The 16,047-nt window shown below is 42.5% G+C and overlaps 1 protein-coding gene across 1 annotated transcript in view; it reads right to left on the bottom strand.

Moving 5' to 3' along the window:
- Nucleotides 1-16,047, bottom strand: part of LOC127454440 (zinc finger protein 804B-like) — a 228,394-nt gene that overhangs the window by 35,618 nt on the left and 176,729 nt on the right. The window contains exon 2 of the mRNA XM_051721638.1: nt 4,506-4,649. Coding sequence (XP_051577598.1) covers nt 4,506-4,649 — 144 coding nt within the window. The remainder of the gene's footprint in view (nt 1-4,505; nt 4,650-16,047) is intronic.

The raw sequence follows: 16,047 nt of genomic DNA on the forward strand, positions 1-16,047 counted from the left end.
ATTCAGATTTTCTCTTTGGAGCCGAACGGTCGATGCTCACTGAGCTGAATTCCAACAGCTGTTCATTCACCTCTGCTGGATCTGACGGCGCATTTCAGCGGCTTCCCCCCCCCCTCTGTACTGGTGCACTGCAGAGAACACCTCTGGGCACTTCGGCAGAAATAAAAGAGTATATTCTAAAAAAAGAGTATATTTCTCTAAAAGAGTGGCACACACGGAACGTCTTTTTAAAGACACATCTTTTTAAAGATGCCTTTCCGTTTGTGTGTTATTCCTGGTTGCGGTCGTTATCGCTTGCCTTCTGAAGGTCACGATCGCTGTCTTTCGTGTCTGGGCGCTGCCCACATGGAGACAGCATTCGTGGATGGGTCATGTACTCATTTCGAGAACATGTCCATGGTAACGATGCGGTTGCGGCTTGCCTTTGTAAGAAAGCAAGCCACCCCAGTGGCTCCCTGCCCCGGTCCTTCTACCCATGGGTATGAGGCCAGCGCGGCAAGCACTGGGGGCGATTTGGGGACCCCAATGGGACCACCACCGCCGGGTATCCTCCCACGGACCTCCCATTCCCCAGCACACTCGTCTGCCCCAGTCAGGCTTCCGGATGAGTCCGCCAGCTCATCTCACAGTGAGTTCGACCTCTTATTCGGAGCCCGCAAAGGTGATGAACTCTCGAGTGCAGCATCGGAGAGCGGGCTCGTCCAGTCGGACGCGGAAGCCTCAGCTGGGCTCCCCACTCGGGTGTGGTCGCCCAGTCACAGGCTGACGCGGAGATGACGGACATGCTTTCCCGGGCAGCCGCGAGCGTCGGGCAAGAGTGGAACCCTCCGCTCTCCCCTGAACCCTCGCGGCTCGATGATTAGTTCCTGGGCACGCGTTGCTGCTCACAGCCACGCCCCGCCCCAGTCCCTTTCTTCCTGGAAGTGCACGAGGTGCTGACAAGGTCATGGGAGGCACCTTTTACTGCCCGGTCCCAATCTTCCAGCTCTCCCACCCACACTACCCTTGATGGTGGGGCGGCCAAGGGCTATTCGGCGATCCCCCGGTGGATAAGGCACTCGCGATGCACCTATGCCCACAGAGCACCGCCACCTGGCGCGGGTGCCCAAAGCTCCCATCCAAGGCCTGTAGGTTTACGTCGTCCCTGCCAATGCCCACGGTGCTGTGTGGTTTGTGCTTTCCAACCCGTCGCGATGACCACTCTGCTCCAGACTCGAGTCCCGAGATGGGCATGGCGCCACGGGACACATCACGTGGCCATCACGCCGGTCTGTCACTGCCTCTTCAGCCCTTGGACCGACCTCATATTTCTACGGGCAGGCGTACCCCTAGAGCAGGTCTCCAGGCATGTCATGGTTACGACAGATGCCTCCAAAACGGGCTGTGGTGCTGTATGCAATGGACATGCAGATGCCGGCTCCTGGACGGGCCCGTGGCTACGTTGGCACATCAACTGCCTCGAGTTGTTGGCAATTCTGCTTGCCCTGTGGAGGTTTTGGCCACTGATCCAGGGCAAGCATGTGTTAGTTTGGACAGACAACACGGCAATGGTGGCATACGTCAACCGTCAAGGCGGTTTATGCTCCCGTTGTATGTCACAACTCGCCCGCCGTCTCCTCCTCTGGAGTCAGCAGCACCTCAAGTCGCTGCGAGCCACTCACATCCCGGGCAACCTCAACATTGCAGCGGACGTGCTGTCATGACAGGTTAACCTAAGGGGAAAGTGGAGACTCCACCCTCAGGTGGTCCAGTTGATTTGGAGTCGATTCGGGCAGGCACAGGTAGACCTGTTCGCTTCCCAAGAATCCTCCCACTGCCCACTCTGGTACGCCCTGTCCGAGGCACCTCTCGGTATAGACGCGCTGGCACACAGCTGGCCCCCTGGACTATGCAAATATGTGTTTCCCCCAGTGAGCCTACTTGCACAGACCCTGTGCAAGGTCAGGGAGGACGAGGAGCAGGTCCTCCTGGTAGCACCCTACTGGCCCACCCAGACATGGTTCTCAGACCTCACGCTCCTCGTGACAGCCCCCCCAGCAAATTCCCCTGAGGAAGGACCTTCTTTCTCAGAGACGGGGCACCATCTGGTACCCGCGACCAGACCTCTGGAATCTCCATGTATGGCCCCTGGACGGGACGTGCAAGACTTGAGTGGCCTACCACCCGCGGTGGTAGACACAATCACTCAGGCTAGGGCCCCTTCTACGAGGCGCCTGTATGCCTTAAAGTGGCGTCTGTTCGCTAAGTGGTGTTATTCCCGACGCAAAGACCCCCAGAGATGTGCAGTCGGATCGGTGCTTTCCTTCCTGCAGGAGAGGTTGGAAGGGCGGCTGTCCCCCTCCACCTTGAAGGTGTATGTAGCCGCTATAGCAGCACACCACGACACAGTGGATGGTGAGTCCTTAGGGAAGCACGACCTGATCATCAGGTTCCTGAGAGGCGCCAGGAGGCTGAATCCCTTCAGACCATGCCTCATTCCCTCATGGGACCTCTCTGTAGTTCTTCAGGGTCTACAGAGAGCCCCCTTTGAGCCCCTGCAGTCAGCTGAGTTTAAGGCACTCTCTTTAAAGACTACCCTCCTGACTGCGCTCACTTCCATCAAGAGGGTAGGAGACCTGCAAGCGTTCTCTGTCAGCGAAACGTGCCTGGATTTCGGTCCGGGCTACACTCATGTGATCCTGAGACCCCGACTGGGCTATGTGCCTAAGGTTCCCACGACCCCTTTTAGGGATCAGGTGGTGAACCTGCAAGCACTGCTCCAGGAGGAGGCAGACCCAGCCCTGATTTTGCTGTGTCCGGTGCACACCTTACGCATCTATTTGGAATGAATGCAGAGCTTTAGAGTCTCTGAGCAGCTCTTTGTCTGCTTTGGTGGACAGCGGAAAGGAAGCGCTGTCTCAAAGCAGAGGATCGCCCACTGGGTCATTGACGCCATAAAAATGGCATATCACGCCCAGGACGTGCCACCTAGTGCAGGGCTACAAGCCCATTCTACCAGGAGTGTGGTGGCCTCCTGGGCCTTGACCAGTGGCGCCTCTCTAACAGACATTTGCAGAGCAGTAGGCTGGGCAACACCCAACACCTTTGTGAGGTTCTACAATCTCTGGGTGGAACCGGTTTCGTCCCGTGTAGTGGCAGGCACAAGCAGGTAAGTCCGGGACAGCTGGCCGGGTGTATCTCTTGCGCATAGTGCCTTTCACCTCCACTGAGCTGAAGACGCGCACTGTTGACTCCCAGTAGTTTTCACAAACTGTGTTCCCTGGATGACTTCCTCCGAGCCCTGTGGTAGACGAGTTTGCAGAGAAACTCACTGCCGGCTCAGTGCATGTGCTAACAAAGCCCTGTCCTGGGGTAGGTGCTCCGCATGTGTTGGTTCCCCATAGGTAACCCCATGCGACATATATCTTCCGCTAATTCATTTTCCTTTTGGTAAACTGCATCTTCCACTCAAAATACCCCCCCCCCCACCCCCAGGGCGGGGTGTGGTCTCCGCGGTGTCTTCCCCTTGGGAGTGACACCCCCCCCCCCCGATGTAGACCTGGTGGCCCCATTCGGTTAACTCTTTTTTTTTGTGGAGAGAAAAAAAAGAGAGGATAAGAGGCCATGACTGGGCTAGCCTATCTCTATATTTTGGGCAGTCAACTTGTCCCCAAGGGGCCGTTCGACACTCATAACAGCGTTGGGGGATGTTACATGTCGGCCTGGTGCGCTGGCTACGAGGCACACAGTGGTCTGCCCGTCACACATCGCCAATTCACGTAACACAGTTCAGCCAGTTGTGGCATTTCATATAGGGTCCCCTAGTGTCACTACATCAACACAATGTCGAGTGAGTGACAGATAGGGAACGTCCTAGTTACTTGCGTAACCTCCGTTCCCTGATGGAGGGAACGAGACGTTGTGTCCCTCCTGCCACAAAGCTGGACTACCCGCTGAAATGGCCGGGACATTGTCTCGGCTCCTCAGCACAAAACCTGAATGAGTGGTTGCATACCAGCTCCTTTAATACCCGTATGTTCGGGGGAGTGGTATGCAAATACCACTCACCAATTTTCATTGGCCTTTTTTCAAAGACCAGAGGTGTTTTGGGCTCCCAAGAGTGACCCCTAGTGTCACTACATCGACACAACGTCTCATTCCCTCCATCAGGGAACGGAGGTTACGCAAGTAACCAGGACGTTTTGTGGGTTTATAAACCAAATCTTTATTTTTTATAAAAATATACGTTTCCTCCCCTAGGACTGGAGATCATTTGAGCACACAAATGTAGACACTGAAAGAGTTAAGCAGAGTGTTTGACCAAGCATATGATCCATTCTATGCATATAATTTTGTACAAAGACACTCTGGCCTAATTGCTGAAAGTAGTAATGGATTTATATACTGTCTTTATATACAATCTCTGAGTCATTATCTTTCTACTGTTATCCATACACTCATTCACCTCTGCATTCTTTTCTGTTTCCCCATCTAATGAGCTTGTTCACCTGCTGTTTGAGTTTTACCTGTTTATGTGCATGGTCATAGGAGTTGATGTGGTTGTCAAACTCCTGATGTTTATGGTACTGCTTGTCACAAAGTTCACAATAGAAGTTAGCTTTCAAATCCCCCAGGGCTTTTGCTATGGCTTTTTCTTTCTCAGCATAGTCCTAGAGAGACAGAGAGTGTGTCAGAGAGAGAGAGAGAGAGAGAGAGAGAGAGAGAGAGAGAGAGAGAGAGTGTCCGTAAGCATCTAAATTGTATGATTTTATATTTAATATGAATATATCCAAACTATGACCAAGAAGAGAAAACAATCAAGGACATAAGAGCAGTCACACACAATTGAAAAACAATATAATTTCAATTTTATATATGACTTAAAGGGTGTTGTTAGGCATGACACACAGCCCTGCAACTATTTAATTTATAAATTGTATTATAGTATACACTCACTGAGCACTTTATTAAGAACTCTGTGGTTCCCAGTGTGGTCTTCTGCTGTTGTTGCCCATCTGCCTCAAGGTTCGATGTGTTTATACATTCTGATATGTTATTTTTCTCACTACAATGGACCCTTTTCACAGACCTGTTATGACCCGTTTCCGCATTCTTTAACAATGTAAATGTAACAAACTTTTATATTTCCAATTTTAATAATAACATTGTGCTTTGTATTATACTACCCTGTAATAGGTTTTAAAAAATCAGTTACCATAGCTGCGATGAGGCTTCTAGCACAGCTGCTGAGGGAGTGACAGAAAAGTTGGCCTGTGTCTCTCTTCTTACTGCTGTCATCCGGTGCTGTATACTTTTATCTTCTTTTGTAAAGCTGTGAAAGTGTAATCGTTTATTTTTTTCTTTTGCTGTTGGAGCAAACGGGCAAGCAAAAATTTAATTGGCTGTGGTTCCCCCATTCACCAGCATTCAGGTTTAGCCAATTATGACGACTTCCACTTTGCGAACACAGACGTGTGAAAAGGGTCCACTGTACAGGGTGGTTATCTGAGTTACCGTAGCCTTTCTGTCAGCTCGAATCAGGCTGGCCATTATCTGTTGACCTCTGTCATCAACAAGGCATTTCCATCCTCAGAACTGCCGCTCACTGGATGTTTTTAGTTTTTGGCACCATTCCGAGTAAACTCTAGAGACTGTTGTATGTGAAAATCCCAGGAGATCAGCAGTTACAAAAATACTCAAACCAGCCTGTCTGGCACCAACAATTATGCCACAGTCGAAATCACTGAGATCACATTTTTCCCCATTCTGATGGTTGATGGGAACATTATCTGAAGCTCCTGACCTGTAACTGCATGATTTTATGCATTGCACTGCTGCTACATGATTGGCTGATTAAATAATTGCATGAATAAGTAGGTGTACAGGTGTTCCTAATTAAGTTCTCAGTGAGTGTATACTACAGTATTGTCCCCAAAATATAGCTAAATCTGTCAAAACCTTCCTTTGTCAACATGCAGGAATATCCTAATTTGGAAAAAACAATTAATAAATAAAGTGTTTGTTTTTTTTAATTCTGAAAATGCAAAAAGTTTTAATTTAGTGGTACAGTTAGTCTTTAGCAATTCTAACAAGCTTTATATAAAAACAATAGAAGTGTACAATATGTACCCATAACTAAGTAAATGTGCATGTGTGTGTGTGTGTGTTTGCCGAACTTCAGGTCACTCCAGAGGGACTTTCACAGTAATAAGCATAGTGTCAATTGCTTTGAATAAAAGCATCTGTGAAATGCCAGCTTTCTATTTACTTTATTACTAAATATAAATCGAACATAAACATGATATTAAACTTTGACAGAAAATGTTTAAAAAAACAGACCACTTGTGAAAGTGGTTTTGTTATTTGTGACCCACATATGCATTTCAGGGATAAAAGCATTCTTTCTTTCTTTTCTTTTTTACAGCACTCTAAATGAAAATCATGATCCAACTCAAATTTGAAGTGATGTCAAGCTCAGGTTGGGCAATGCGAGAAACAGCACTGTCTGTGTTTAAGGTTGAGTAGACTTAGTAGACCACCATTATAAAACTGCCAAAAATAAACCATTCGAATGACTGAAAAACTCTTAATCCACAGTTCCTTTGTAGGAATGATTTATTAAATTATTTAAAATGGCAAAATTTACGAATTTTGTGAGAATATTATATAGTACCATGTAGCAATGCATCTTATCCCTGTCAAAACTGTCCTTGCCAGGAAAAAAACTAAACAACCCAGCCATCATGAGAATTGTTTCTTATTACATTCATGGCTAATATTTTTCCATAGATCATTTATTTTCCAAAAACTGTTTTGTCCCTACAGCACTTTTAAGGAGAAGATAGACAGTCCTACCACTTGAACATTACCATAGCTGGGTTACTAAAATGAGTGCTAACCATTCTTAATAATTTAAAAGTCATTTGAACACAGGTCCAAGATGTATATCCTTTAGATCCTTTTTATGCAATAACATTACATGATTACCTGTACCTTTCAATTAATTAAACTTTCTTTTATTTTTTTTTAATTTATTTTTTCATCAAAACATGCCCACAGAAAATCCGTAAAACATTAAGTTTTCAAAATATGCACATAGCCACTCACACACAAACACATTCAACTCTTTCACCTTTGCAATTAATAAAGTTTCTCAACGACCACCACATAACACTCACCATTAACTTTCCATGCTCAAGAGCAAGCGCGCACACATGGACACATAAAATCTGAGTCACTCCCTCTAGGGGTGTCAACTCTTGATTTGTTGCAAACTTCACATGAAATTCAGCTAGCCAGTGACTTCAAAGGCTCCTGCTATTAATTCAGTATCAAAAGTCTGCTTACACAGACTTCAGGGACCGACATCAACCACACAAACACATTGTGCTAACTGCTACAGTACACACACACACACACACACACACACACACAAACTTGTTTTTATATCATTATGGGGACTCTCCATAGACATCCATGCATTTTATGGATTTTATACAGATCTAATGATAATTTCTATCCCCTAACCCTACCCCTAAACCTAACCCTCACAGAAATCTTTTTGCATTTTTACATTTAAAAAAAACATTGATTAGTATTTTTACTAAGCCATTTCCCTAGTTTTACTATCCTTGTGGGGACATTTGGTCCCCACAATGTAGCATAACACACACACACACACACACACACACACACACACACACACACACACACACACACACACACACACGTGTAAGCAAGCACAGAGCACAGAGCACATCTCTCTAGCATCATTACCAGAGCTTCCCCATTATGACACTCAGACAGCAAGGCTCAAAATGTATCTCAGGAAAACAAGGTGGAAAGGTCACTGTCTAACAGCTCTTTAACACTACACCTCTCCCCTCCCTAACAACTATACACTTATTAACCATGACACAATGTCTGATCTAGGACACACACAGTAGAGATGACATAAACTGTATAGGGAGAGTTTCAGGGCATAACACTGAAACAGTTTAATAAAGCTGGTTAACAAGATCCTACATAGAAACAGTTAATCTAATTGTAAAGATAATACTGATTACATGCCTAATTTGCCGGAGGGGCACTGACACCGACAGCCCTACTGTGAGTGGGAGAGGATCATAACTAAGGTAGAAGTGTTGTGGTTAATAGGCTCATCAGGGATTCTGAGACAGTCCCATTTTAAAGTCCATCCGTGAGCAATATCTGGGTTTCCATAAAAATGTTTCACATTTTTAATTCACATTTCTTAAAATTCAACTAAAGAAAATGCAAAACATTGCACGTTTCCATGAACTGTAGATGCGCATTATCTTGAGGGAGCTAGCCTTTTTTGTCATTGAGCAGCTGAACGACCTCTTTGCTTTGGTGAGATTTGTATTTGCTGTAATAAAGCAATTGCACATTATGTTAGTAAATGCTGCCAGGATACATCGCAGAATAAGTGCAATAACTCACATAATGAGGGCTCAAATGGCTATTCCCATTCGCCGACAACCTCCATATTCCTGGGAGGGTCTGCACTCAAAACACCTCTGGTGCATTGTGAGGACCCATGTTAATGACAATCTGTTGGTGAAGCACTTTCGACTAACCAGGGATACGTTTGAAGAATTGTGTGCAATGGTCTGGCCTTTCGTTAAGCCAGTCACATCATGCTCTCGCACACCTGCGTATATCATCCGATGAGCGCATTGCCATCACAAATGGTCATGACATGTCATCGTTCATGCAAATAAGCCTTTTCCAGCACTTTAATGTGCATTTTAACTAATGCGAAACTCTAGAAAATCCACCTCCTCCTAGCGCATTATATTATATGCAAATTTGGAGAGTTTATTTGCATATCAAGCGTTTCCATTCAGGATTTCTTATGCGCATTTTCAAAATGTGCATAAAAATTGTTGGATGGAAATGCAGCTAGTGACAGCATTGTATACAAAGCATAAAATGTCAAAATGTTCCAAAAGGTATGAACAGCTTTGAAGGATGATGATGAAAAATGAAAAATCTGTAATTTACTCACCCTCATGTTGTTCCAAACCGTATGACTTCCTTTCTTCCATGGAACACAAAAATATATTTTTTGGTGAACTAACCATTTAAAGAACATCCATGACTAAGTAAATAGCGATTCTCCACACACACAATCATTCTCAGGAGATATGGACCCCCCAGGGCTTAACAACTTACTCACAAAATGCATTACCTCCCCTCCCCTTTAAATTATAACTCTAAATTTAGTGTCACAGATGTGTGTCGAAGTGAAACGATAGAGTGAGAGAGCTAAGAAGAGCCACTCACTTACATCTGTCATTTTAACACGTGCCCCATCCCTGGGACTGAAAACAACAGATGTTTACTCTTAATTGCTTTTGGATGCCTTTTGCATCAGAATTAGTTACACATGTTCTTCATTTACTCACCACCATGCCAGACAGGCTTTGATGCATGAGGCGGCACATTGGCTGAGAGATCTGGCAACTAAGGGTGGACATTTTTTTTGATTCTGTGACAAATCGTGATTCTTGAAACAAACTATTTTAAAATCGTCTACCTGATGAAAAATCAATTTTTATATTTAATTAATATGCTAATCTGATGATAGATAGATATAGGAAGCTATATTTGTGCAGAGTTTCTCACAAACAGGTTTTCTTTCAGAGAAGTTTCGTCTCTCTAATTCTTTACATGTAGACCTTTAATGCACTGCTGCTACAGCCATCTAAGCACCCCTTGTTCACTGTCAGACAATGTTAATGTTATTATGCATTATCCACAGGTTTATTTGTTAGGAGGTGTGTAGAGTATTTTCCAGGAGTTGTTCTGCAGATTCTGTCTGACACTGCCTTAATAAATAGTTTAGCAGTACAAAAGGCTCATCAAACTGTTGGATACTATAAACTACATGTTGTGCCCCCCAAATATTTATAATCTAACAGCTATGTACTTTGAATACGGAGCAAAGATCGCCCTGTGACTCCAAGAGCTCTGGTAACATTGAAGCGCATCATTCTGTGTCCAGAATGCACGTAAGCAGTTTTGTGCCGCTCCTTATTGTAGCATTTTTAATTTCTTGCTCTCCTTACTTTAATAGTTTTGTTTAATTAGACATTATTGTTATTTAGCCTATTTATTTGTTGAATATCCGTTATGTAGTATATTAGATGCAGAAGAACAAACAATTGCTATGCAATATGACTTGAATCCAGAAAACCCAATCTTTTAGCCATGGAATTCCTCAATATCATAAATTAAAAGATTCTGCTCGGCTAGGTGCCAAGGAGTCTAGTTGAGGCCTGCCTTTGGACATAAAATGGTCAAGGAGACTAAAACAGCATTATTTAAAACAAAAAGGCCATTGGTCAGAGAGGCCCCTCAACCCATGGGACAGTGACATGGGGCAGACTCAGCATGACCTTCTGAACTTCTACACAGTGCTAAAGCAGGTTTTCTTGTGAGACACTCCTGAATTACAATGAACAACACAACGGCAGTTCTATGACTCTTTATTCTGGACAATAACCAATTTTCTAGGCTCCAAGTTAGTCATGAGACATCCTCTCTGATCAGTATTCTGCAAACAGCAGCTAAAAAAGAAATCCCTTTGTTTCATTTATTTAGTAACACACGAACACTTAAAAATTAGACATTTCCTGTGTCACATGCTAAAAAAACTCATTACCAAGACAGAGCTATAGACCCTCATGATTGCACGATTCTAATACTAGTCAAGTCAAGTCAACCTTTATTTATAGAGCACATTTAAAAACAACAGAAGTTGACCCAAAGTGCTTTACAGATCAAACAAACAAAATATATAAAAACAGATTGATTTAAAGTTAAATATAAAACATAATAAAATCAATAAAAACATTTAAATACAACATCATGTATTAATCCATTTCAACCTATTCAATGATCTATTCAAAAGCCACAGAATAAAAATATGTTTTTAAAGAAGATTTAAAAATGGCTAATGATGAAGCTGACCTCACATGGAAAGGGAGACTATTCCATAAATTAGGACCTATCACAGAAAAGGCACGGTCACCCTTAGATCTATAACGGCAACAAGGAACACTCAATAGAAGCTGATCAGAAGACCTGAGCACTCTGGTGGGGGAGTAAGGGTGTAGAAGGTCACTGATAGATTGGGGTGCGAGACCAGATAGTGCCTTGTAGACAAAAATCAGAATTTTAAAATCGACCCTGAATTTCACTGGAAGCCAGTGTAGAGATGCTAAAACCGGGGAAATGTGATCCCTCTTTCTTGACCCTGTTAAAAGCCCAGCTGCCGCGTTTTGAAAAAGACCAATGCACAATGAGTTGCAATAGTCTAACCTTGAAGAAATAAGTGAGTGGATCATAATTTCCAAGTCTTTATGGGAAAGAAAATGTTTTATTTTAGCGATAGATTTCAGGTGGAAAAAGCTACCCTTGACAACAGCACTGATCTGCTTATTGAAAAATAATGATGAGTCTAAAATCACTCCAAGACTCCTTATTTGATCTTGTACATTTGACAACAGAGGACCTAAATGGGCAACCAGGCCAGGTACGTGGGATATGGAGGAACCTAAAATCAGAACTTTTTTCTTTTTTTTTTTTTTTTGCTTTCATTTAATTGTAAAAAATGGTTTGCCAGCCAATGTTTAATATCTTTGAAGCAATTTAAGGTGTTCTCAAATAAACAATTCTTGTCTACACTCACTGGGATGTAAAATTGGGTATCGTCAGCATAACAGTGATAAGATATGCTGTACTTATTAAAAATAGAGCTCAGAGGAAGCATATACAGTGAAAATAACAAGGGTCCTAAGATTGACCCTTGAGGGACACCACACTGTAATTGAGCCGACGTAGAAGAAAAATTACCTAAATTTACAGAGAACGTCCTTTCTTTTAGATAGGAGGAAAACCACTGGAGGTCATCCCCTGGATGCCAACCATACATTCTAGACGATTGAGGAGAATATTGTGGTTGATTTTGTCGAATGTGGCATTGAGATCTAATAAAACTAAGATGACAGGTGAGCCTGAATCCATGGAGAGTAAAATATCATTAGTGACCTTCAACAATGCAGATTCAGTGCTGTGCAAGTGTCTGAAACCAGACTGAAATGTATCTAATATGTAAAATGTATTTAGGTAAGAGTAGAGCAGTGAATAAACAACTTTCTCCAAAATCTTGGAAATAAAAGGATGGTTGGAGATTGGTCTGTAATTGTTGTGTATTGCCAGATCCAAAAAAAAGTTTTTTTTAACAAAGGATGTAGAACTGCATGTTTAAAACTACTTGGAACAACTCCACTTGCTATTGAGCTGTTAATTATAGCTGTCACACTGGAACTGATAATCATGAAAACTTCTTTAAGAAGGCGTGGAGAAAGAATATCCAGCTTGTAACTGGAACACTTCATCTTAGAGACTATATCTGCTAACTGTGCTGATGATACTGGTTCAAAGTGAGTCAGGGAACTGGACGGGGAAGGAATTAGTGGTTGATCAAATTGTGCAGGTACAATCACACCTTTAATCTGCTCAATTTTGTGAGTAAAGAAGTTTAAAATCGTTTCACAGTTCCCTTGGGTGGCGTCCAGAAAAGCATTTTTAGTTGGGTTTAAAACAGAATCAATTGTTTTGAACAAAATTTTTGGTCGATTTGCGTTATCAGAGATTAATGTAGAGAAAATCTGTGCTTAAGCTTCCTTTACAGCTCTCTGATAGTTTGTTAAACACTCTTTTAAAATATCACATGAGACCTGAAGCTTGTCTCGTTTCTACTTGCGCTCTGCTTTTCTGCAATCTTGTCTGAGAGCGCGGGTGACGTCATTTAACCAAGGCTGTAAAACACCCTTAATTAAAATACTCTTAGTATTTAATAAAAATATTAAGAGATCTCATCTTAATCCAGGAACATTTCACACAAAGTCACAGTACTTCGCTGAGTTAACCCTATAAAATGCACGGAATGCATTTGGACCAAAATGTACACAATACCTAACCTTGCTAGATAATTCTGAAAATGATGTTATGACCTGTGATCACTTTTATAACTGACAAATTAATGATTATAGCCTGATGTACCTTTTAAAATATGTGTAGTGATTTGTAATCACTCATGACTGACAAATCGATGATTATAATCTTTAATCTTGTGTTACTCATGTCATTTTACTAAGAATGGTAACTATTCATGATAAAGCACATCATGTTTACTATCATTGAGATTCTACAGCATTTCAGGAATGTTTATGTTAATTAATTTGTGATATATTCAGTTGTATCCAAGATATAAAATATATGGTTACACATGTATTATTTTGAGCGTTAATTTTTAAGAATCCTTTACACAAAGGATTGTAAATCAGCTTTGAAAAGGACAGACAAATTGACCATGTGACTCTGAAAAGCCGCCTCTGATTGGCTTAGAACCTCTTTGGGGTGTGAACAAACCAAATGGGTTAAAAGGCAAGCCCGCAGCAACACCCTCGAGTTCGGGCAGCTCTCTTCTTCTTCTCTGCTCCACGCTTCTTCACTTTCTCTGCAGCTCCGCGCTCTGGCCCTCGTGGCTTGTAGCCTCTTGTCCCTCAAGTTCCGTGAAATATAGAAGTCCAGGATGGCTCGGAGGAAAGCTCCGAGGAAGCCCTTCTCTTCTCTGCACTACAACACACACATCTGATCTGTCTTCCATGTGGAAGGTCTCGCTTTAAAGCCTGCCTCCTCATCCATCGACAAAACAGACATCCACAATCTAACAGAGGTCCAAAACATCGACACAACAAACTTTCTACAAAGAGCCAAGCAATGCAAGGACATTTACATTTATGCATTTGGCAGATGCTTTTATCCAAAGCGACTTACAGTGTACTTATTACAGGGACAATACCCCTGGAGCAACCTGGAGTTAAGTGCCTTGCCCATGGACACAACAGTGGTGGCTGTGGGGATTGAACCAACAACTTTCTGACTACCAGTTTTGTGCTTTAGCCCACTACACCACCGCAACAACATGAAAGCGTATCTCCAGACTTTTGCTGAAAGTGTTGGTGTATTATTTAAATAATTTGGGTAATCCAATTGCAAATCGATTTAGACTCAAAGAAGGAACAATGGTTCTTAAGGCATTGTCTACAGACTCCATAAAGTTCCTTTTCTCTGTATAGATCATTTCCATCCAAGTCACTCTGTAATCTAATCTAATCTAATATCTAATAATCTAATTATTTGTCATTTATCTTTCTTATAATGGTTGTTGAATGCGATTAATTCCATTATAAATAGACATACTGTTCCCTACATAATGATGGAGGTACGCAGCACTTTAATCCGTACTGTGTACATCTACATTAACCAAATTTACCTATAGTTAGTTACCCTGTTAAATGGCTGTGCTTAGCGTCCATATATCCATAGGGAGCACGTCTGATTGGGTCACAAACAGACATAATGCAGCCACTGCAAAAAAAAAAAAAAGAAAAGAAAAGAAAAAAAAACATTTCTTAATTAGTATTTTGTCTTGTTTTCCAGTAGAGATACAGTATATAAAAATTCTTTAAACAATATATATTTACTTGACAAGCCAAATGGCATTGTTTTGAGAGAAATCTAACTAAATTTAATAAGGTTTATGCTAAAAACAAGAAAAAAACTACAATGGGTTATTTGAGTCATAGAAATGACAAAGAAAAACAAAACATATATACAATGAATCAACATTTAACTCCCACTACTACGTGGTCTCACATAAGTACACACACACAGAAAAAAATTAATAAAATAAAATAACATAAAAAATATATAATAATCATACACATCTCAAACTACGCCTCTCTTTCCACAGTCCCTCCCCGAGAGTCCCCAAAAAATGTCAAATAACTGCCCCATTTCCCATCAAATGAATCCCAGATCCCCAGCCTTCTACACGACACCTCCTCGAAAGCTGCCACCCTGCCCATCTCCTCGCACTACTCACGAAATGAGGGGGCTCCAGCTGACTTCCATCCTCTAAGGATAACCTGTCTGCCCACCATAACACCGGCCAGGATCCAATTCTTCATGTATTTATCTCCTACATCAATGACCGCCCCATCACCCAAAATACAGAGCCTGGGGCAAAAGAAGATCCGATTACCCAATACGTCGGCCATAAAATTCTGGACCCTCAACCAGAACTCCTGTATCTTATGACACCCCCAAAAACCATGGGTGGTGTCTCCATCTTCTAAATGGCATCGCCAGCAGGTGGGTGTGTCCTTAAGACCAAGCCTATACAATTTAGAAGGGGTCCAATAAAATCTATGTAGAATCTTAAATTGCATAAGGAGCACCCTTGCATCTCTAGATGCAGACTTGACATTTTTAAGAATCCTAGCCCACACTCCCTCCTCCAAAAACAAATTTAAATCTTCCTCCCATAATCTTTTGAGGGAATTTAAAGCTCCGTCCCCCAGACTCTGAATTAGCAGGGAGTAATACACTGATGCCTCATGACCTTTTCCAAAAGCAGTAATCACCACTCCCAGAGTATCTGCCACACTAAGGGGGTGCGTGCCACTCCTAAAAACAGTGCAGAGTAGGTGGCACAGCTGTAAATACTTATAAAATTGATCTGGGAATCCCACATTTTGAACCAAATTTTCAAAAGGTCTCAATACTCCACACTCATATAGGTCACAGAGTGTATTAACCCCCCTCACAATCCAATCTGACCAACAGAAAGGTGACTTATCAATGCATAGTTTAGGGTTCTGCCATATGCTCGAGGCTACGTTTAAATAAATATCCGAATTAAACACTTTGGACACTTTTGTCCATATTGAGTGTAAATGCAAAATAACAGGATGTGACTTAACTTCTCTGATTAATTTGATCGAATGGCTATGCAGAGGTGAGAAAGGGGCAAGAGCTTCCTTTTCAATACAAAACCAGGGAGAGGCTCTCTCAGGTGGAAATGAGCCAAATGTCTGAGATCGAATGCATAATAATAAAACTAAATCTTGGGTAGGCCTAACCCACCTTTGTCAATCAGCCTATGTAACTTATTGAAATTTAACCTGG

The sequence above is a fragment of the Myxocyprinus asiaticus genome, chromosome 16 (assembly GCF_019703515.2).
Source record: "Myxocyprinus asiaticus isolate MX2 ecotype Aquarium Trade chromosome 16, UBuf_Myxa_2, whole genome shotgun sequence".
Lineage (NCBI taxonomy): Eukaryota > Metazoa > Chordata > Actinopteri > Cypriniformes > Catostomidae > Myxocyprinus > Myxocyprinus asiaticus.